The sequence below is a fragment of the Odocoileus virginianus genome, chromosome 27 (assembly GCF_023699985.2).
Source record: "Odocoileus virginianus isolate 20LAN1187 ecotype Illinois chromosome 27, Ovbor_1.2, whole genome shotgun sequence".
Lineage (NCBI taxonomy): Eukaryota > Metazoa > Chordata > Mammalia > Artiodactyla > Cervidae > Odocoileus > Odocoileus virginianus.
The window spans coordinates 21,913,316-21,935,597 of NC_069700.1; the positions used below are offsets into that span (position 1 = coordinate 21,913,316).

Here is a 22,282-nt window from a genome sequence, read left to right on the forward strand (position 1 = left end):
GGCTGCCATTTCCTTCTCCATTATTTTTCTCAGAATAAACACCTAAAATTTAGATTTCCTCTTATCTTTGTAGTTGAGATTTTTGTGACCTCCACACAGTAAGAAACCATATAAGCCATATATTTTCTATATGGCTGAGTCAATTTTATCCAGACTAAACAAATCCAACCATTGTTTGTGTCGGCTTTTATTGCAGATAGAAGAACACAGCTTGTGATGTTTATCTCTTCCTTTACTGTCCTTGAAAGATACACAGACAGAAGCAATTGGAACCCAAATTTAAAAAAAAAATTACTGACAAGAATAAAAGATGAAGGAGATGTTGATTTTATTATTTAATCATTTAAATTTATTTTACATTTCTTAAAAAGATACATGGTCTAGTGAAAAGAAAACAGTTTGAAATCAACATAACACCATTCTGGCTCAACCTCTAGCACTGGTTATCTATATAATCTTGAAGAAGTCATTTTCTTTGGTCCACAAATATTCACATGCAATGAGAATAAACTAAAGTTTACTATCTTACCACAATTCTCTGAGTATGTACGGATGCATACAGAAGTAAGAAAGAAGTGACAATATATGTATATGTATGTTTATATTTGCATACCAAATGCACACCTACATAAATAGACCTCTTAGTTTTCCATGAGAAAGCTGATTATGAACAAGGGGGCTGGAATAGGTGATAGGCAGTGTCCAGTCTTACGCTGAGAGCATCTGCTTCTAGCTTTTAAAATGCTCATGTGTTCATTCCTCCATCCAAGGCAACTGAGAAATGGAAGCTTGTTAGAAGTACAAATTTTCAGGCCTGACCTCAGACCCATCCTCAAACTGAATCAGGGGCTGTGGGGAGAGACTCAGCTATCTTTGTTGCAACCTGCCCTCCAGGTGATTCTGAAGTGCACTAAAATGTGAGAACCATTCATTCAAACATTCCCAGGGAAAAACTATAGGCTAGAGGAAAGACAGGAATTAAAGGGGGGAGGGGGGAAGGCAGGATGGTCTACAGAGAACCTGAGTCACAGGTGGTAGGAAGAGATTCGGGGAGACAGAGCAGTGGCAGGCACAGGAGAGTGTTATTTACGGTTGTAGGATGCCGGTGTGGTTGTAGAAAAGCGGGCATGAGCCCAAGGGCAATGATAATGCAGTATCCAGGTTCGCCCATGATCGTCATTTGTTCTCATGCAGTCATTTCTGCTCCTGTGCTAAGACTGCTGGCTTTAGAGCCTTCTTCCTGCAGTGGATCCTAAAGGAAGATAGTTATCCTGTTTCTAGTCACAGCTGTTTCTGACCCCTATCGTCACTACTGTAGAAATTTGAGACAGGGAGAGTTAGGGCTTCCCAGCCTAAGCCTGTTTGTCTTCTGGTCTTTTTCAACAATTTAAAGTCCCCCTGATCCTAGTTTTAATTTTTCCCTCATTGGCAGCTAAGGAGTATGTGTATATTCAGAAAAAGGAAGAGAACGCCTGGAGTTCCAATGGGCTAAGGGTGAACTTGCCCAGCGAAAGCTGGAGGAGTGAGAATCAGCCTATGGAACCGACAAGGCAAGAAGTCACCGTGGATGCTCTTCGCGAGGTTAATGGATGTCGTGTTGTCATCCACGATGTTGCCTTGACAGGGGAATCCCCGGCTTTGCAACTTTCTGGCCAACGTGAGGATCACTAGCTGATTATAACCTTTCCTGCGATGCTCAGGCATGGTGTAGCCATGGCACATGGTGGCAAACTGGTCCATCATAGACCAAGACATGGGGTTCCCCTTGTCATCACGGACACACACACTGGGGAAGCAGGAGATGAGGTTGGTGATGTATCGGCGACACTGTTCATTGCCGCCCCGAGACCAAGTCTGGTTGAGTAAGTCAACATCAGCAACACTCAGGTAGGTTAGTCGTAGGGAAGAACTCATCCTTGAAGAAAATGACAGGGGAAGAAATATAAACTCGGGATCACATGACCACAACCAAGTATTTCTCTCTTTTTAATTCACTTCAAACCTTGGGGGATCCTAGTTCTCCCACCAGGGATCAAACCTGGCCCCAGCAGTGAAAGTACCCTGTCCCAACCACTGGACCTCCAGGGAATTCCCCAACTACCTCTCTTTTTACATTGATTCAAACTGAGAAAGCATCCTGGAGACAGTGCCTTGCAAATACTAGAATATTTTCAATAAATAAAAACCCATCACTTACCACTTACAAACATCTTTTAGGATTTCATTTCCAACAGGACGAAACACCCATTATATTGAGTCTAAGTCTTTCCTTCAAATTTTATGCCCACTTGTTATTGTCCTCAGAATAGATGAAGGGAAGGGTTTCATTTTTCTGGAGAATAAACCTCAGACTTGTTCTTATTAAGTCCTGAGTCTGCTGACACCCTCTCTGAGGCCTTGAATAAGTCCAGATACTTGGGCCCCTAACCTTTTTCTTGGTAACAATAAATGTTTTAGGATAAGACTCCTATATTTATGCAGCCATGTCCAGAAAAGAAATATAAACTGCTTAATGTTCTAGGCATTTGTAGATGATTAAGAAATGCTAGCTCTTTCAGACCTTTCCCTAAACATTCTGGAAGAAGGTTTCAAAATCCATGAGTGTTAAGATTAAAAAAACAAACAAACAAAAAGGACAGAAATTGTTGCAGTTTCTAAGAACTGAGATAGGTTACTTTGTTGCAAGTCTCTGGGGGCTGGTTGTGTTTTGAATTTTCTTTCATGCTTGAAGTTATCAATATCCTAAGACCATTCCCAGTTAAGAGGCCACTGATATGAATCTCACTATGTCATTTTTTAAATATTTGCTTGACTGCTCCAGGTCTTAGTTTCAGCATTTTGGATCTTTTAGTTGTAGCAGGTGAGATCTAGTTCTCTGAGCAGGGATTGAACCTGGGCTCCCTGAATTGGGAGTGTGAAATCTTAGCCACTAGACCACCAGGGAGGTCCTGTACTATGTCCTTCTTTATGAAGTACAAGTTTGTGTTTTCTTTTATTAGTGGTTATGCAATGTTAGCTCATATTTCAGGTATTCTGTGAGACCTGGAACTGGGCCATTCGCCTAACCACTAAGCAGGGGGAAAGAATATAAATAAATGCAGGCAATAACTGGCTTAATAGGATTTTTTCATTTAATTCTCAAAAATAAACTTTAGAACAAAGTCAAAGAAGCTTCAGGTAGTTATGTCACTACAAATAAAAACACTAAACCATGTGTTTCAGGAGGGACATTCGAGAAAATGACCTTGTATGTGAAGGGCGGGTATCCAAAATAAAGTGTACAAATTTGGGTAATGATATAGGTTTTAAAGACAAATTGTCTAACTTCCTATGCAGAAAGCAGCAACTCAAGTAAAAATCTGATTTAAACAAATCTGACGGGGGATTGAGGAAAATTTTAAATAACATTTCAGGGATATGACAGCAAACAGGCTTGTTCAGTACCTCAGTTGTGAGCGGCTCTTTGCAACCCCATGGACTGCAGCATGTCAGGCCTCCTTGTCCTTCACTATCTCCTGGAATTTGCTCAAATTCATGTCTATTGAATTGGACAGACTGTGGGAAACTCTAAAGGACCAATAGCCTGATTTTTTTTTCAACCAAAAGTAACATAAGAAATAAAAAGAGATGAAAGGGATACCTGTCTGTCAAAAGAAACTTAAGAGAGATATTAACCAGTTGCATATAATAACCAGGTGCTTATTCAAAACAAATAAAGTGCTAAAAGTTTTATGATAATTGGGGAAATGGGACTACTAACAGGTCATTTTATATTTAGGAAATAGTGTTCACAAAATATTAAGGAAAGAGCTAACAAAGCAGGCTTAAGGCCACTATTTTTAGAGAACCTGCTCGCCAGGTTGGCCTTTGGCTAGGCGTCTGGTACTTTTGGATTACTGGAGGAGTCCTGCCATTCCCAGAACTGCTAAGAGTGGTTAGCTTGGACTGTTTGTACAATGTAATTTATGCTGAACACCTGTTTTCCTCCTGGGAGTCTAGGAAATTGGTGCCTGCTTTGCAAAGGGCACCTCCAATAAAAAATTCTTATCTGTGTTGTCACAACTCATTGCTGGGAATCAAATGAATACTGTCTGACTCTGCTCAGGGAGGCCTCTGGAAAGTTTGTGCCTGGTTTCCTCTGGACTTTGCCAAAGCACCTTTTTCCCCTGTGCTGATTTTGCTTTGTATCTTTTCATTATAATAAGCTATAGCCACAACTAAATATATTGAGTCCTGTGAGTCCTCTTAGCCAATCACTGAACTTGTAGGTGGTCTGGGGGACCCCTGACACAGAGGTGATGTTACTATAGCACTTTAATAAAAAAAATTCTTGGGAATTCCCTGAGTGAATTCAACGTGTTCACTTTTGGGGCCAGGGTTCGATGCCTGATGGGGGAGCTATTAATAAGATCCCACAAGCCATGCTATGCTATGCTTAGTCACTCAGTCATGTCCAATTTTTTTTGACCCCATGGACTGTAGCCTACAAGGCTCCTCTGTCCATGGGGATTCTCCAGGCAAGAATACTGAAATGGGTTGCCATGCCCTCCTCCAGGGGATCTTCCCAACCCAGGGTTTGAACTGGGCTCTCCTGCATTGCAGGCAGATTATTGACCATCTGAACCACCAGGGATTAATAAGAACCCACAAGCTGTGAGGCCTGGCCAAAAAAATAATAATAATAATAATTCTTTTGGAGATATAATATTTAAGTATAATGGAATAATATCTAAGATATTTCCTTTAGAATAAATCAAGGGGTGGGAAAGATAGAGGTCTGGATAAAAGATTCCTAACATATAAATCTAGTACTTTTTGTATATTTTTAAAATATACATGTATATTTAATGAGCACAAACTTGGTTATATTTTTTAAATTCAATTAATAGGAAAATGTATTGTTGAAAAGGTTACAGTTGGAATTGAATGAAGAACAAACAAAACTGAGAACTGCATTATTTTGTGGTTGAAAGAGGCAGATGTTTAAGGGTTTTTTTTAAGTATATTGGTTTTGGAGGTTAATTACACTAGTAATTACACTAGTTTCTCAACTCTTGTGTTTGAAAATTTTCATAACTGAAAAAGTCACAGTAAAATCCAGTTGCTTTATGTGACTTAAAGTTTCAGTTCTTTTCTAGGTTTAGTCTTGTTTTGCTCAATAATTACTTCAACATACACCACAGAAGTGAAGAAAAGTAACATTCACTGAATGTGAATATACTTTTCAGATATCAGGTTTCATTTGCTTACAAGAAACACTCCAAGAAGATATTATAGGTTCATTTTTACAAAGAACTGATTGAGGCTCAGAAAGATAACCTGGAGAAGAAACTGGCAACTCTCTCCACTGTTCTTGCCTGGAGAATCCTATGGACAGAGGAGCCTGGCAGTCTAGAGTCCATGGGGTCACAAAGAATCAGACACACTGTGTGACTAACACACACACACACACACACACACACACACACACACACACGCAGAAAGGTAAGGCAAGATGGAAAGTAACTAGTGAACGACAGATCAGGGACCACAAAGTAAAAGAATGCAGATATTAAAAAAAAAGAAAGAATGCAGATATAAACCAACACATGTTCTGAAGGGCTGGATTCTGGAATCAGATTTGATTGTTTCTGGCTCTACAGTTTGTGCCTGTGTGTTATTTCAATTCTGTTCAAAAAGGGAATAATAATGGTACTGCTTTATAGGGTTGTAGAAAGGATTCAAGAGACAACGTATTTAAAACTTTAAAACATTTAGTGCCTGGCATAAAAGACACGTAAGCCAGTTAAACATCTTCGTCCCTGAAACAACAAAAAACAATTATAACCACCTTGGGCGCAGACAGCAGAAGTTATTTAGAATTATTTGGAGGAGGATGATGCCCAAGAAATGATTTTTTTCTGTGTATTCTGTGAAAAAACTGTCCATAGTTAATTACTATGGACAGAGACACAGATTTGATTTTGCAGGAAAATTATGAGCAAAAGGAAAAGAGTAAACACACACACACATTTAGATTCAGTCACCTATATCCAACATCCCAGAATATTCCTTAATGGTATTAAGTACTCCAGGTACTGTAGTTTGTACGCCCATAGCATAAGTTCTCCCCCAGAAAGAGAAGCTTGGTTTACATACAAGAAACTCGTGTCTGCAGTTGAAACCGTAGGTAAGCAAACAGCCTTGAAGGAAGCTAGCTTTACATCCACCTGCTTTGAGTCGGCAACAGCCTTGGAAACATCACATAATTCACTCTGCAGCCCTGTATGTGGAAACACACAATGAAAAAAAATGTGGACGCTTTATCTGAAAATGCCAAAAGGAAATTTGTTATAGTATTTCTACACTTGGTATAATCAATACCACCAGTTTCCCACCTTGTATTATCCTAACCACCTTGTATTCTTATATGTATTATCAGAGCTACTCCTTTGTCTGATTTTCAAGTCTTGTATGATATTTTCAAATATCCATGTTGATCATGATCTTCCATGGGAATTTCCAATGGGACTATCCCTTAAGAATTTGTAATGTCTTGCTTTTCCGGTAAGCGGCCTGAGCTGACCCTTGAAAATGGTGCGCTATTCACTCGACCCAGAAAACCCCACAAAATCATGCAAATCAAGAGGTTCAAATCTTCGTGTTCACTTTAAGAACACTCGTGAGACTGCCCAGGCCATAAAGGGTATGCATATCCGAAAAGCCACCAAGTATCTGAAGGATGTCACTTTAAAGAAGCAATGTGTGCCATTCCGTCGTTACAATGGTGGAGTTGGTAGGTGTGCACAGGCCAAACAGTGGGGCTGGACGCAGGGTCGGTGGCCCAAAAAGAGCGCTGAATTTTTACTACATATGCTCAAAAATGCAGAGAGTAATGCTGAACTTAAGGGCTTAGATGTAGATTCTCTGGTCATTGAGCACATCCAAGTGAACAAAGCCCCCAAGATGCGGTGCAGGACTTACAGAGCTCACGGTCAGATCAACCCCTACATGAGCTCTCCCTGCCACACTGAGATGATCCTTACTGAAAAAGAACAGATTGTTCCTAAACCAGAAGAGGAGGTTGCACAGAAGAAAAAGATATCCCAGAAGAAACTGAAGAAACAAAAACTTATGGCCCGGGAATAAATGCCGCAGAAAATAAATGCAAATAAAAGTTAAAAAAAAAAAAAAAAGAATTTGTAATGTCTTATGGGAACTTTTATTTTCCTGACTTCTAAGATGCTCTTAAGCACCTGAGGGTAGTAAGGGATGTTTTCTAGCTCTAGAAATATGAAAGAGCTTCAATTTATTTGGCAGGGCAATCTCACTTTAAAGACTGTCTTTCAGTCTCCTGCCTAAATGCCCATCACAGCAATGTCAATATATAAACTTAGACTGGTGAGGTTTATTCTGAACTTAACTTACCCAGAACTCACTCGTTTGTCATAGCTATACTGTATTCTCTATAAACCCTTATTCAGTCCCTGTTGTATGTAAAGCACTGAACTGGGCACAGCTCCAGAGTGGTACTCAAGAATGCCATGGTCTCTATTCTGATAGTAATTACAGCATGGCACATGGGGCTTGTTTACTTAGAACTGACTTCTGCTTCTCCAAATGCTGATCTGCTCTGTCCTTTCCATTCTGGCTGCTGATGGCTTGAATCCTCTGGAAACTGACTTTCCCACTTCTTTCATATCTAATTGCTTGTTTCCTTCTCCTAGGAAATCACTTCCTCTTGAAGAAAACATGAACGGCAGGTCCTGGTGAACACAGAATGTGCTCTGAGCCTTGGCTTCTCCATCAGGGAGTTAAGTCTAAGAAAAGATAAGCAAGTCTTCTAGTTAATGCTATTAAAATTATAGATGCTGTGGCTAGCACTCCGTATTAAAACACTGAATTACATCTAAGTGGCAGTGAGCCATGCTGACTCAAGGTGTGGATGGTAGTTCCAACAGAACTTTTTTCTCCTAAGTTAGACTGAGTCAATTCTTTCTAAGTCATCCTAAAATTAAAACATAACATTTTAGACTTATAAGATGTAACAGGTAACAAAAACTGCATAAAGGGGATAGCTTAATTAGTAATAATTGCATACATTTTAACTACTTCTAAAGCCACAGATAGAATTTGATGAGCTCCCTTCTATGTATCACTCTCCCAATCTTTTAATCACAATTCCTTCTCTCTCCTCCAAAAATAATCATTATAATAATTTTTAAGACAACCATTTTCTTGTTTTCTTTACAGTTTTATTATCCAAGCCTGCATCCTTAAACACTGTAGTTTGATTTTGCCCATTTTTTGTCCTGTGAGTCTTTTCATCAACAGATCTTTCGATTCCCACTAAACTCCTCTCTCCCCCCTTTAAAAACTTTTGTCAGCGAATCCTGCTGTTTGGGGCCTTTAATCACCAAACAACAGGATTTGTTTAGATTTTGCCGATCATCTCTCCATGGTGCTGTGGATCACGTCCTTCTATCTGTTGACAGGGTATCACTTTTAACAAATGATTTTCTCCTTTCCCAAGGAAGAAGGAACCTCCGCTTCTCATTCTGCTATCGTCCACTCCACCGCCTTAGAAGGGGAAGGGTTGCTAACTGAATAATCCAGAACTTGAGGGCATTTTTTTGAGCATTTTTTGAGCAGGCCTTTGAAACTTTCAGGCTGGTGCTCCTGTAGACAAGCTCTCTCATCCATGCAGCTAGCAGTGAGCAGCCAGCAGGGTCTGTCTGGACAATTGTGCATAGTTTTGTTTCTTGCCCTTGGGTATGGCAAAGGCAAGGAGTTTGGCTCCTCTGAGTCTGTTAGAGGATTAACCCTGATTTAACATTGTTTGTGGATGGTTCTTAGATTAAAAATGACAAAGGCATTCCCATGCAGGGTGTGTTCTTGTTCTAAACACCCAGTACTGAAACAGCTTCACTGCCTAAATCCTGATCTATCCACCAGCCCAACTAGCAGGCTAGTTCTGACCTAGCCTGCACTGGCAGAAAGTAAAAGGCTGTTTATGTCTAGCTGATAAGCTTTTAGGGAGGCTCATGATTTAGAGATGTTATAGAAACGCCACCCTTTCAGGTTCTCTGAATAATAGTAAAGACCCTGATGACTTCTTAGAAGCTATTCAGTGTCCTAAAGAGATTATAGTTCTTACCACAGAAACCTACAGTTGAGACCACATCAGAAGTCAAGAGCCTGTACTACTCTACATGGTAAATGAGGGGTTTTACCATTCCAGCTATACTAGGTGCTATAATTCACATCTCTCCCCACCAAACCCTCAGGAAAGATGATTATCAGTTAAAATGTGTATAACTCACAACTAATAGCTCAGCCTTCTGAAAAAAAGTATTGGCAATTAGAGGGATGGTCTCTCCATAATGATGAATTCAGGGGATTTGAGGATATTAACCAACAATACAAAAATCCATCCAGTTACTGCCATGACTTTTCACATTAAGGAGGAGATATATTCATTTCCACATTAAAGTAATCCTGGTGAGATTTTTCTGAATTGTTACTTAGATAAGCAAGTGGTTGAATTATGCCTCACTTCTAACCAGCATAACAGAGGTAAATCTGTAAATGTGTGGGAGAGTTTAGAACTGCTTCTATAAAGTCTTTTTGAGCATTTGCAAAGGGATTTTTTTTTTAATATATATAACATCCCAAGTTTTTAGGTTATGAATTTACATAAATCATTATAGTTGGACAGAAACTTTTCTTGTAGAGGGCTTCAGCTATTTCTGGCTGATAAAAATTACCAGAATTTATATATCTAACATGGGGGTTCCTACATTCTTGTCAAATGATCAAGGAACTCATTTCACTGGAAGAGCTATACACAGTAACTTCATTGCCTATATCAACTCCCAATCATTATAAAAAGTTGAGAGAGCAAGTGATACACTGAAGCCAAAGCTATCCATCCAAATAATCAAAAGTCATAATCTGTTTCTTGGCCTAAAGTTCTTCCAGAAGCATTGATGGCTATGTAGTTATCTCTTTGGAGCCCACATATACTCTTTCCTTATAAAATCATTTCAGTTTATCCTATGTAGACCAGATGATTATCTTTTTCAACAATCATTTGCTTTAGAAAGAACAAAGGCTTACCTATTGGCTTAGACTTAAATTAGATTTACTTTAAAAGATTATGATAGGAGAGGGTTAGAAGTAATAAGGAGAAATATCCTGTGCTATTCACTGATACCATTTTTGGGGAAAAAAAAAATCGCTTAAAAGCAGCCTCATTTAAATGGCCTCTGCCAACCACAAAGGCCAAACCTCATTAGCAATAAAAAAAAGTATTGCTACAATACTGTAATACATAAACTGTTAATATATAAAATGTATGTAAGTGTATTTGTACATATGTGTGCTTACATGTGTGAAAAGTGCATCATATTTATATATCTGATAGATATGACAAAAAGGAGAAAAAAAATGCCTGTCTAGTGTCTTGTACTTGACCCACCCTGTATTTGAAAAACTTGGTCCCAGTTGATAACACCATGTTCTTCCAACAGCTGTCGGTAAGCATTGACATCTTTGTAGAACACAGCATAGGCATTAGTATAATGGTCCAGGTTGTCTGTCTCAGCCTAAGACAGAAGACATAATCACAAACACATAAAACACATCCTCTAGATATAGAACTCCAGTACTTTCCTAATGAGGTCAGGACACCACCTTTGATCAAGTGAGCCTCTCCTTTGTCTTAGAGGCAGAATGGGGAGGATGCTGTCTTTTTTAGTCTTCTTTCATATTTATCCATATGACTAAAGCCAATGATCATAAGGAATCATCAACCCAGTGGGAAAACTAGTGTGTACAAGCATATCTGCTTTATGCTTCTAGGGACTGTCAAACACTAGAGAAAGCATCCTAGTGAATGCATTTAGACTGGAGGTTTCCATGTGTCTGATACTCCAAAGCCAGTCAAATTAGAAGCTAATGGTGAGGTGTATAGCTTGTTAATCTGTGATGGCTACAATCTCCCCTTTACTTCATCTTTTCATTCCAGTTGGCACCAATTCTTTTTTTGCCTTTTAAATCTGTACCTCTTTCTGCCGCCGTGTGATGATGGCTTTGAAGTCAGGCCACGAATCCAATACCACTTCCTTTTGAAAGGGATTCCCACGATTTATGTTCATCACTGCTCCATAAACCTGAGGCAGAGAACCCAGAGGAATGGCTAGTCATATTATTAACCATTTTAGATGCTTATTACTCTTCTCATTTCTTGTACTACTGCAAAGTTATGGTCATGAGGGGAAAGATAAATATACACACATGTATTTACAACCCACACACATATAGACTTCTCCCTTGTTATTTCATCAGTGCACATGAAAACTGTTAACGTGTCTATGACAGTCTATGAAAATGCTCCCAAAACGTAGTGTTTTTTCAGCACAATGGTGAGAGGTGCCAAATCAATAGGCTTACCAGACAGGGACTTGGAACATAGGTCAGTAATACTTAATGAATCAGCGTCTGATATCTAGATTTAGAGTTCATATATCTTTTAAAAGTTCTATGGGTAATTTTGATGTGCAGCTGCTTTTGAAATTTACTACACTATCTGAACATCATATGTGAAGTACAACTACTCTTTAAACCCTGAATTACAATTAAATATCACTTGAGACTGAGATACTGTCCCCCAGAAAAAAAAACCAAAGCATATCCTGCATTTCAGATTTGATAGAGCAGGTCTGTATCAGCATTCCCTGAGGGTTGTAACTATGTATTATTCACTGTTATACCCATGGAGTCTGACAGAGATGACCAAAGGCTTATTGACTAAATAATACTGAAGTATCTTAGAATTCCATTCTGTGACTTTTCACACTTTCTTCTCCACTAAGAATCAAAGATGTCAGTCCCACAAAGCAACTTTCATATGTTACCTGTGTGCTTCTAGAGAAGATAAAGTTGTGGTGGTAAGGAGGAGAGCTAAACTATAGGCCAGTGTTCACAGCAGCATCTTTATAATACTGTATTCAGAAACTGGAAACAATATCCAGCCACAGTGGAATAAATAAATTGTGGCATATTCCTACCATGGATTGCAAAAGAGCAACATGGTATTGAGCTTGTCCAGCCAGAGAAGCTAAGTTCAAAAAGATACTTACTGTGTGATCCAATTTATATTACATTCAAAGACAGGCAGAATTAAATGATGACTTTAGACGTTAATAGTGGTTACTATGGGAGACCAGGGAAAGATATTGAGAGGAAAAGAGTATGGAGTGGGGGAAGAATGGTGTTTGATGTACTGTTCTTTCTTGAATGGAGTAGAAATTACATAGATATTCACTTTGAGAAAATTCACTGAGCTGTATCCTGTTTCGTGCATTTCCTAGCGTTATGTGGGTGTGTGCCAATTTGCTTCAGTCATATCTGACTCTTTGTGACCCTATGGACATAGCTCTCCAGGTTCCTCTGTCCATGGGATTCCTCAGGCAAGAATACCGGAGTGGGTTACCATACCTTCCTCCAGGGGATCGTCCCAGCCCAGGGCCTCTTATGTCTCCTGCATTGGCAGGCAGTTTCTTTACCACTAGCACCACCTGTCAAGCCCCTTCTAGTGTTATACTTCAAAGAAAAAAGTTAAAGTATAAGGGCTTCAGAGCCTACATTTTACCTCCTTTATCACTATCTTAGTTCAAATCACTTGCCTCATCTCAATGCCTAGAAGATGATCCAACTTTCTTCTGTCTTACCCAAACTGAGACCTCACTCAAATTTTTGCATAGACTGTATCTTTCCAAATGTAGTCTAATGCTAACGTGCAACATGGATCATACTTAGTGAAAATCCACAAACTAAAGTAACCTGGAAGGGTCATGCTTGTTCTCTTCATGATTAAAGTCTGGAATTGATGATCTTATGTGTATGGAGTAATACATTTATTAAAACAGTTTCACATGAGGAAAACATAATCCTTATTCAAGAATGGAACTTAAACATGATTGAAATGTTCACACAGAAGAAAAAAAAAACCTCTTTACAATACTCAGATTCTGAAAAAATAACTAGTAAAAGATCAGAACCAATTGAAAGCTTTGGCATGGGTTGAAACCACAGGGGGACGGAGATGGTAGGATAAATTGAGAAAGTAGCATTGACATATATATGTTATCATGTGTAAAATGGATAACTAATGGGAAGCTGCAATATAACACAGGGAGCCCAGACTGGTGCTCTGTGACAACCTAGAGGTGTGGGATGGGATGGGAGGGGAAGGCTTTACAGGGAGGGCCTCTAAAGAATCAGTCTATATAATATAGAATCAGTCTATATTATGACTGGTTCATGTTGTTGTGTGGCAGACACCAATACGACATTGTAAAGCATTGTTCTCCAATAAGAAAACCAACAAATCCTTTCAATAATTTATTTATCCAAAGAGTGAGTGTTGAGAGGAGATGCAAAGTGGCTAGGAGGGAGTAAAAACGCTAGAGAAATGGCAGGTAGAGCTTGTGAAGGAAATCTGGAAGGATATTTAAACATTTAAGCCTAAAGACTTCCTTGGTGGCTCAGAAAGTGAAGTGTCTGCTTACAGTGCGGGAGACCTGGGTTCAATCTCTGGGTCGGAAAGATCCTCTAGAGAAGGAAATGGCAACCCACTCCAGCACTCTTGCCTGGAAAATCCAGGGGACAGAGGAGCCTGGTAGCCTACAATCCACAGGATCGCAAAGAGTCGGACATGACTGAGCAACTAAACTAAACTTTAAGCCTAAAGTGGAATTATAAAATATGCAGCTATAAATGCCAGTGGATGGAGGAAGAGGAAGCAACTGAGACTATCTTTTCTTTATCTTTTTTATTCACGAAAGGACTTAGTGTTTCCTGAAAGGGTATTTTGAAACAGTGGTCAGAGAACAAAGCCAGGCATTATATAACAATGAAATCATTAAAGGAGGATAAAGAGATTTATGGATAAAAAGACTCAGGGTAGGAAAAATAAGAAATTAGGAGCAAAGAGCTAAGCAGCTATGAAAGAGGAGATTTCTCAGAAAGGCATCTATGCCTATACGGTTCATTTCCTTAATTCTTACTTCAGATGTTGTTGTGAGAGGCAAGCATTTCCAAAGAACACTCAATTTGAAATGTGATAATCTAGATTTAAATCTGAATTCTAGCACCTGGAAATGGGGAAGTTATTCAGTAATATTATCTGTAAAATTATAATGTAAATATCTGCCTATTCAGAGGTTCTAACATTACAGAGGAATTAATTTTAGAGAGGGATTGATTAGGTGTTTTTGAAGCTCAAATGAGATAATGTGAAAGATATTTTTTAAAAATTATACATACCATTCAGGTCAAGTCGACTAATCTGAATTTAGAAGTTTTTAAAAAATAAAAATTTAACAAGAAAGAATCGCCCTTCTGCTATTTAATAAAATTTAGAACTGAAATTTACTTCATAAATAGTCCAGTCCAGCACAGCCTGAATTTTCCTAGAAGGTGTCTAGCAAGACTGTCAAAAATATAACTTACTGCATTGTATCCCCAATCCATTGAATCAATCTCTAGCAGGAGGGGACTGGGAAACTGTATGTTTACCAAGTACTCCCAGAGTCTTACCATCAAGAAAATTTGGGAAACAGCTATAAGTCTGATGTTATCTCACAGATTAATAAAACAAAGAAGATATAACTATTCAATGTTTCATACCTTAAGTGATTCAGGAAAGTGACTCTTCAGCATTTTTTCCAGGATCAGTAATTTGGTAGAACAGTTAAGAACCGGCATGTTCTCTGGAGAGTAGAAAGCTAGGAATTCCACCCCTAATTAAAAACATGGAAGGATGTATTTAATTTTTGTCTGTTAGTATTTAAATCTACCCAGAAAGATCCTTGAAGATTTTTGTTTGTCTTTTTGGTTCATTTGTTTGTTTGTTTTTTTAAACTGGGCTTCATTCACTTTTCCTCATGTAAAATGATATGGTGGCTACAACTGGAGCCAGGGTCTTCTGCAGAGAAACTCTGGTGTGGGTCTTAAGATGGTCGGTGAATTCCTAATATGAAGACTTGGTGATCTCTTTCAAGAGTGAGCTAGCTGTAGGTCTTGGAAATGGCATCAAAAGTTATTTAGTGGTGTTGGAGAAGACTCTTGAGAGTCCCTTGGATTGCAAGGAGATCCAACCAGTCCATCCTAAAGGAGATCAGTCCTAGGTGTTCATTGGAAGGACTGATGCTGACGCTGAAACTCCCAATACTTTGACCACCTCATGCAAAGAGTTGACTCATTGGAAAAGACCCTGATGCTGGGAGGGATTGGGGGCAGGAGGAGAAGGGGACAACAGAGGATGAGATGGCTGGATGGTATCACCGACTCGATGGACATGTGTTTGAGTAAACTCCGGGAGTTGGTGATGGACAGGGAGGCCTGGCGTGCTGCGATTCATGGGGTCACAAAGAGTCGGACACGACTGAACTGAACTGAACTGAACTGAACTGAACTGAACTGAACTGAACTCCCTGCTTTCACTGCCAAGGACATGGGTTCAATCTTTGGTCAGGTAAATATGTTTCAGCAAGTGCAAAAAAAAAAAAAAAAAAATGGCCCTGGGAAAGTTGCCCATGGAGGCAGTACAGCCCCTGGCAGACGTACAGAAAGTCACCAATTCAAGCTATTGTCAGTAATTTCTTAGACACAGGGGTTGGGATGATGCTAGTGCCACTGGGGACAGGAATGTGGTTCTCCAGGACAAAGCCACAGCAGCCAGCCACCTTGCAAGGGTTGCTATGGGGCTTTTCAGTCTCCCCAGTAGCCTCACTGCATAGGGTGTAATTCTTTTTTTTTTAATTGGAGTGTAATTGCTTTATGATACTGTGTTAGTTTCTGCCATATAATGAAGGGAATCAGCTATGTGTATATGTTATCTCCTCCCTCTTGGACCTCCCACCCCTCAATCCCACCCATTTAAGTCATCACACAGCACGGAGCTGAGCTCCCTCTGCCCTACTGCAGGTTCCCAGTAGCCAGCTATTTACATACGGTAGTGTATATATGTTGGGCTTCCCTGGTAGCTCAGCTGGTAAAGAATCTGCCTGCAATGCAGAAGACCCCAGTTCTATTCCTGGGTCAGGAAGATCCCCTGGAGAAGGGATAGGCTACCCACCCCAGTATTCTTGGGCTTCCCTGGTGGCGCAGAGGGTAAAGCATCTGCCTGCAATGCAGGAGACCTGGGTTCAATCCCTGGGTTGGGAAGATCCTCTGGAGGAGGGCATGGCAACCCACTCCAGTATTCTTGCCTGGAGAATTCTTGTGGACAGAGGAGCCTGGCGGCCTACAGTCCATGGGGTCACACAGAGTCGGACACGACTGAGTGACTAAGCACAGTACAGGGTATATATGTCAATCCTAGTCTTCCGCATCATCTCACCCTTCCCTTCCCCCCACTGTGTCCCCATGTCTGTTTTCTACCTTTGGGTCTCTAGTCCTGCCCTGCAAACATGTTCATCTTGTACCACCATTCTTTTTTAAGATTAATTCTGAATGCCATCTTCCTCTGAAGAGGGAAGAAAGAGAGAGAGAAGGAGGCCCTGGGATGTGTCAATCAGAATCACTGGAAATGGAAAGTTCACAAAACTGGATCCTGGGGAGATGTGAGTGTCTACACCGGGTCAAGTCATTACACATGTTCACTGTACTCTGAATTCTTCCTTCAGGACAGGCCAACAGTTGTAACTTTATATTTATTTGTGTTTTCTTTGGTATAAGCCTGTCTTAGGTAGCCTATGAGCTGCATGAAGAAAGACCCATGCCTGCTCTGTGCTCCGACGTGTCCGCAGCACCTACCACAGGGCCTGGCACACAGGAAGGTCGCTGAAAGTAGTTGTTGAATGCATGGTATGAAGCTCAGAGGAAGAGTCTTAGGTTAAGTAGGGAAACTTCTTTTCACAATGTGGGGCAAAGACCAGAGAAAAACTTGAGTGGGTCAGGTGGTTAAGAGGAGAGAAATACCTAGCTTAAAGATGAATCAGACGTGAGCAAAGGCGGAGGCTCATTTTAGTCCGATAAAATTAAGGGATGTAAAGGGCCTAAATGTAACATACACAACTCCATGCATTCTTATCTAATTGCATTTTGTAGATTTTGGGAGCTCTGTCCCATGGCTTTTTGCTTCCAATAAAACTCCCCTCCCCTCCCATATTTCCAATCAGGTCTTGACTGAATTAGAAAAAAAAAAGTTTTTTTTTTTCCTCTATCCAATGTGATAGAGCTTATCCAACTTACTCTTGTTCCCTGCCCTGAGCAGCCAGGCTCTTGGATGCAAAGATAACTAAACATTGAGAACCTAGGCTTCTGCTGGATTATTTCTTTACAATACATTTTCCAGACAGAGAAAGCTACTTGACTTCTCTATGTGGCATCTCTGTGTGGCTATGAGATACTCAGAATGTATGACTGTAGATTTATTTAAAATCCATCATCATAAAACTCTGTCATATAGTTTATGTGAGTCTGAACTTCTAAGAAGCATGTTTCTTATGATCAGGCCCCCTGGGCTCCAGTCCACTGAATGGTATGTCTGAGGTGTTTGCATTCCCAGCAAGAGTCGGAAGAGATATGGACTGTTAGTCCTGAAAAGAGGAAGTTTTCAGAGTTGAGGTTGGACAGATAAGGAAGTATAGCCACTAACTATCTCCTCGTCCTGTATCTGCTTGAGTATTCACTCACTCACCTCATCTCTAAATGCAATCTTAACTTCTTAGTAAACCCTTAGGTTAAACACATTCACTAATTCTAATTCAATGTCTTTTGAGAGAAAATGAAATGAAATGATTTTAAAGGGAAGTTGATCATGTTTCTCTTACTAGGTTTGATGTTCAGAGATCTTTTTGTATACAATTATGTAGTAAGGTCGCTAGTGCAAAGAAGAGGAATTCTAAATACTTGTAGCTGATGGCTTCTTAATTGTTTGGTTTGTTCTCCAAAGGATTCAAAACTACTTATACACACAGGAAAAATACATAAAAAATTAAATTAAAATAAAAATTCAGGCTACCGGAAATACAGATACAAAAGAAATACGGAGTTATGAGTGAAGTAGGCAGGCAAGGCATATAGAGTACAATCTTGCATGTAGGGTTGGTCCTCTTTATTCATGGATTTCATATTTGTGAATTCACCTACTTGTTTAAAGTTATTTGTAACTTCAAAGCAGTACTGACAGTGATCCTGAAGTCATTTGTGGACATGGACAGGGCAGTGAAAAATTGGAGCCTCCCAATGCCCACATCTTCAGCCAGTTGAAGCTGAAGAAGCTGACTTCTTGCTCAAGCTCCCCTACTGCAAACAAGTCCTTTACACGTCTAGTTAGTGTTGTGTGTTTTTTTTTTTTTTCCTTTGGTTTGTCTTAGTTGGGATTTAGTTCCCGCACCAGTGATGGAACCTGCAACTCCCTATTGGAAGTGTGGAATCTTAACCACTGGGCCACCAGGGAAGTCCCAGTGCCGTGTTCTGCATTTTTGCTTTTTGTTGCCTATTTCACTGTAGAAAATGGCCCCCGAGCATAGTGCTTAAGTGCTTTAGTGTTCCTAAGTGCAAAAAGTCTGTCATGTACCTTCCTAGGGAGAATACACATATTGGATAAGTTTCTTTTAGGCATGGATTATAATGCTCTTGATTGTAAGTTCAGTGATAATCAACAAGATATATAAGTAATGTGTCTTTAAATGAAAATACACATATAACAAAGTTATGTATTGATCTGCCGATAAAAACCTTGTGACCAGAGGCTTGCAGGAACCTAATCTCGAATTTTCCTTAGGAGCAATGGCTCAAAAATAATTAAGACAGTGTTCACAGGTGACTTTTTGAACCTTATCACGAACAATGAAAATCAAGTATACTTGCAGGTAAGGGTCCATATTTTACTCTAAGCTTTCTAGCAGCTAACACAAAGAGAAATAGACATGATTCAGACTGCCCATAAAATTATCCTTATACTTTTTACCAGAGTATTTGCTCAAATTTCACTTATTCATTTCTAAATTAAGTCCAGTTCTCTAACTTCTATATAATCAAAACCTACCTTGCTCTGGCTTCACTTTATCTTTCTAGGCTAAACAGCTCTTTTGACTCACAAATTTTGCAGGGTCACAGATTGGTGACATTAAAATCAGAGAGACAGTTCTCCCATGGGTTCACACAAAGAGGACACTGTAATTAATATACAACACTAGACAATATCCTTTAGTGAAAACAGTGATAAATTTCATAAGGATCTTTCTTTATTAAAGATGAAGATAAATTTTAAAGCTCACAAGAAAGAAAAGAGAAATTCTTAGAGAATAAGAATGAAAAATAGTCTCATAAAATATTTTTTATTTGGAATCCCATTAGAAAGTCATAATGACAACTATTAACTCTGAAAAGTGTAAGATCAGAATGTTATATGGGCAGGAGGAGGAGGGGATGACAGAGGATGAGATGATTGGATGGCATCACCAACTCAGTGGACATGGGTTTGGGTGGACTCCAGGAATTGGTGATGGACAGGGAGGCCTCGCGTGCTGCAGTTCATGGGGTTGCAAAGAGTCAGGCATGACTGAGTGACTGAACTGAACTGAACTGAACATGACTCAATTATAAATTCCCTATAATAAGTCAATGTTCTTTAAAAAATTATTTTATTGAAGTATAGTCCATTTATAATGTGCTAAATTCTGCTGTATAGCAAAGTGATTCGTTATACATATATGTACACTATTTTTCATTATGGTTTATCACAGGATATTGAACATAGTTTCCTGTGCTATACAGTAGAACCTTTGTTTATTGTTCCATAGCTTGCATCCACTAATCCCCAATTCCCAATCCATCCCTCCCCACCGCCACCTCTTGGAAATCACAAGTCTGTTGTCTATGTCTGTGAGTTTGTTTCTAAGTAAGCACCTGTTCTTGAATAGGAAAGTAAAGGTTTGTACTTCCTTTACCCAAAATTTTATCACTAGCAGAGTCACTGTCTCAAGGAAAATAATTATACTCAACATAAGTTTTAGGAACTGAGGTTTCTTGAGGCATTTGGGTGCCCATCAGGACACAGCAAGCAGCTAAAATATGTTATTAATATTAACCAGACAAGAAAGGCATGGCACGCTCCTAGAATTCATTCTTATAAATAAATAAAACGTAAGGTATCTGTTTTTATGATGTGATATGCCATTTATGGACTTCCCTTGTGGCTCAGCTGGCAAAGAATCCACCTGCAATGCAGGAGACTGGGTTCCATCCCTGGGTTGGGAAGATCTCCTGGAGAAGGCAGTGGGAACCCACTCCAGTATTCTTGCCTGGAGAATCCTATGGACAGAGGATCCTGGGGTGCTACAGTCCATGGGGTCACAAAGAGTAGGACATGACTGAGCGGCTAGCCCAGCACATAAAGTTATAATACAATAGTGAATGTTTGTTAAGGAGGAAATAAAGAACTTCTTACAGTACTTGTAATCCAATAGTACTGATTATTTTTCAGATGATAGGTTTCCTGTTTAGAGAGATTCATGTCTGTTCCTCTAGTGTGCCCATATCATGATGCAAATAATTTTATATTTTGTAAGGCTTATTTTCTCCATATAAAAACTTAAGAGAGCAAAGAGGGACCTCCTTCATGGTCCAGTGGTTAAGACTCTACCACCTTTCAATGCAGAGGTGTGGGGTCGACCCCTGGTCGGGGAGCTGAGATCCCACATGCCTCACAGCCCAAAAATCAAAACATCAAACAGAAGCGATGTTGCAACAAATTCAGTAAACACTTTAAAAAAAAAAACAAAAAAAAACAAACAAAACTTAAGAGAGCAAAGAAACAAAAGCACCCCCAAACCCCAAAACAACAGCAAGAAATTATCTTTTCCTGTAAACCTAAATATAGTTTGGTCTTCCTATACAATGTTGAATTTCATCTCTCCTCTTTCTATGTCTCCCATTTCTGCTTGTAATTATAACCAATGACTTGATATTTGTTGTTCTAATGAATAAATGCTTACCTAATGTTGAGAGTTCAGTCTGGAACTGAGGTCTTAAACTGTGTGGCAGTGCAGTGTCTCCTTCTCCGTCCAAGGCTGGTTAATTCTTCAACCTTACTTTCCTAATTAGTTCTATGCAGAAAGAGGAGGGCAAGAGAAAGACACGGTATCCACAACAAGAGGAAGGGAGGAGTTTATGACGTCAGGTGAAAAAAAATCACCATGAGTATTTTCATTCCACCTCTTTCTAATACATTTAGTTTTATGATGTAAAAGGCACTGAATATTCATCTTGATTTAGAGATGGATGTTTTCTAGACACAAAACCTATCTTTCTGACAGGATACAATGGAAAAGAATAAAAAGGAATGGGACCCAGACAAATAGGAAGACAGTACAGAGTGCTTATATATTTTTGTCTATTCTGAAGAAAATGATTTGCTGCTCTAAACTTCCAAGTCTGAAAGAGAGTGATCTCTAAGGAGGCCCCTCACGGAACAGAGTATTTTTTGAGAATTTTAATGCCTTTCCCTTGGTCTTTCAAATGAAAATTCATTCAGAATTTACTTGGCTCCACTGGCTGCAATCGCAAGCACCATGGGCATCTCAGCACACAATACCTGCGCCTTAGGATAATAAATAGCACGAATGTCTCAGTGGTATAGAGAGAGAACTTCATTGGGAGGATACTGTTTACCATGTTTAAGTCTGACAAAGTCAAGATCAAACCTAGAGATGTTAGGGCATTCTTTATTTGAAGATGTTGGTTTAAGTAATACAGTGGGTAGTTGGTAGTTGAAAGTGACTGGAAGAAATTGTTTCAGAGGACAATTACTGGATAAGTAAGAGCATTTTTGATTCTGTAAGAGCATTTTTGATCCTGGAATACTGATAACTTTTTAAGAATGGTGTTACCCAGGGCAACCTATACCCATGCATGGTCCTAAGGGGCCTATATAAATCTAATCTTTCCTGTACATTATTTAAGAAAAATGGATTTTAAAAAATGAACAGAGGTTGTTATTTATAGAACAGAAACTATTTTAGGTATGAGGTATAGTATCAGAGAAAACCTTAAAAAGTCAGGGGCCAAGTTATTTATGGACTTGGAGGGACATATACATGTCTTCCCAGGTTTAGAATACATGTTCCAGAAAAGAAACTTCTATTATTTTTACAAAGTTCTTTGCTCTTTATTTAACATCTGAACTAACTAGAATAGTAGCTTTTTGCCATATGAGAAATAGCTAAAAAGGAAAAATATATCTTTTCCAGGAAAATTGCATTGGATGAAGATAATTAAACTTGAA

At 39.3% G+C, this 22,282-nt stretch overlaps 1 protein-coding gene across 2 annotated transcripts; it reads right to left on the reverse strand.

Annotated features, from left to right (window-relative positions):
- Positions 1-311: 311 nt before the first annotated feature.
- GLYATL3 (glycine-N-acyltransferase like 3) lies at positions 312-21,134 on the reverse strand. Of its 2 annotated transcripts, XM_020894214.2 has the most exons (6): positions 20,994-21,132; positions 14,674-14,786; positions 11,046-11,153; positions 10,460-10,586; positions 6,139-6,262; positions 312-1,915 (listed from the first exon to the last, which is right to left on the reverse strand). In XM_020894214.2, exons 2-6 carry the CDS (start codon positions 14,749-14,751, stop codon positions 1,489-1,491), a joined length of 864 nt encoding a protein of 287 aa, XP_020749873.2. In that variant the 5' UTR covers positions 14,752-14,786; positions 20,994-21,132; the 3' UTR covers positions 312-1,488. The 2 variants fall into 2 exon arrangements, with proteins under 2 accessions (XP_020749873.2, XP_070312428.1); XM_070456327.1 differs by lacking the exon at positions 14,674-14,786 and having other exon boundaries at positions 20,994-21,134.
- Positions 21,135-22,282: the final 1,148 nt, after the last annotated feature.

Coding starts and splice junctions, on each gene's coding strand:
- GLYATL3 (XM_020894214.2), bottom strand. CDS start 14,751: ATGCCGGTTCTTAACTGTTCTACCAAATTACTGATCCTGGAAAAAATG. Junction 10,587..11,045: donor TCACACGGCGGCAGAAAGAG/GTACAGATTTAA, acceptor CTTCTGTCTTAG/GCTGAGACAGACAACCTGGA. Junction 1,916..6,138: donor ACTGCAGACACGAGTTTCTT/GTATGTAAACCA, acceptor ATTTTCTTCAAG/GATGAGTTCTTCCCTACGAC.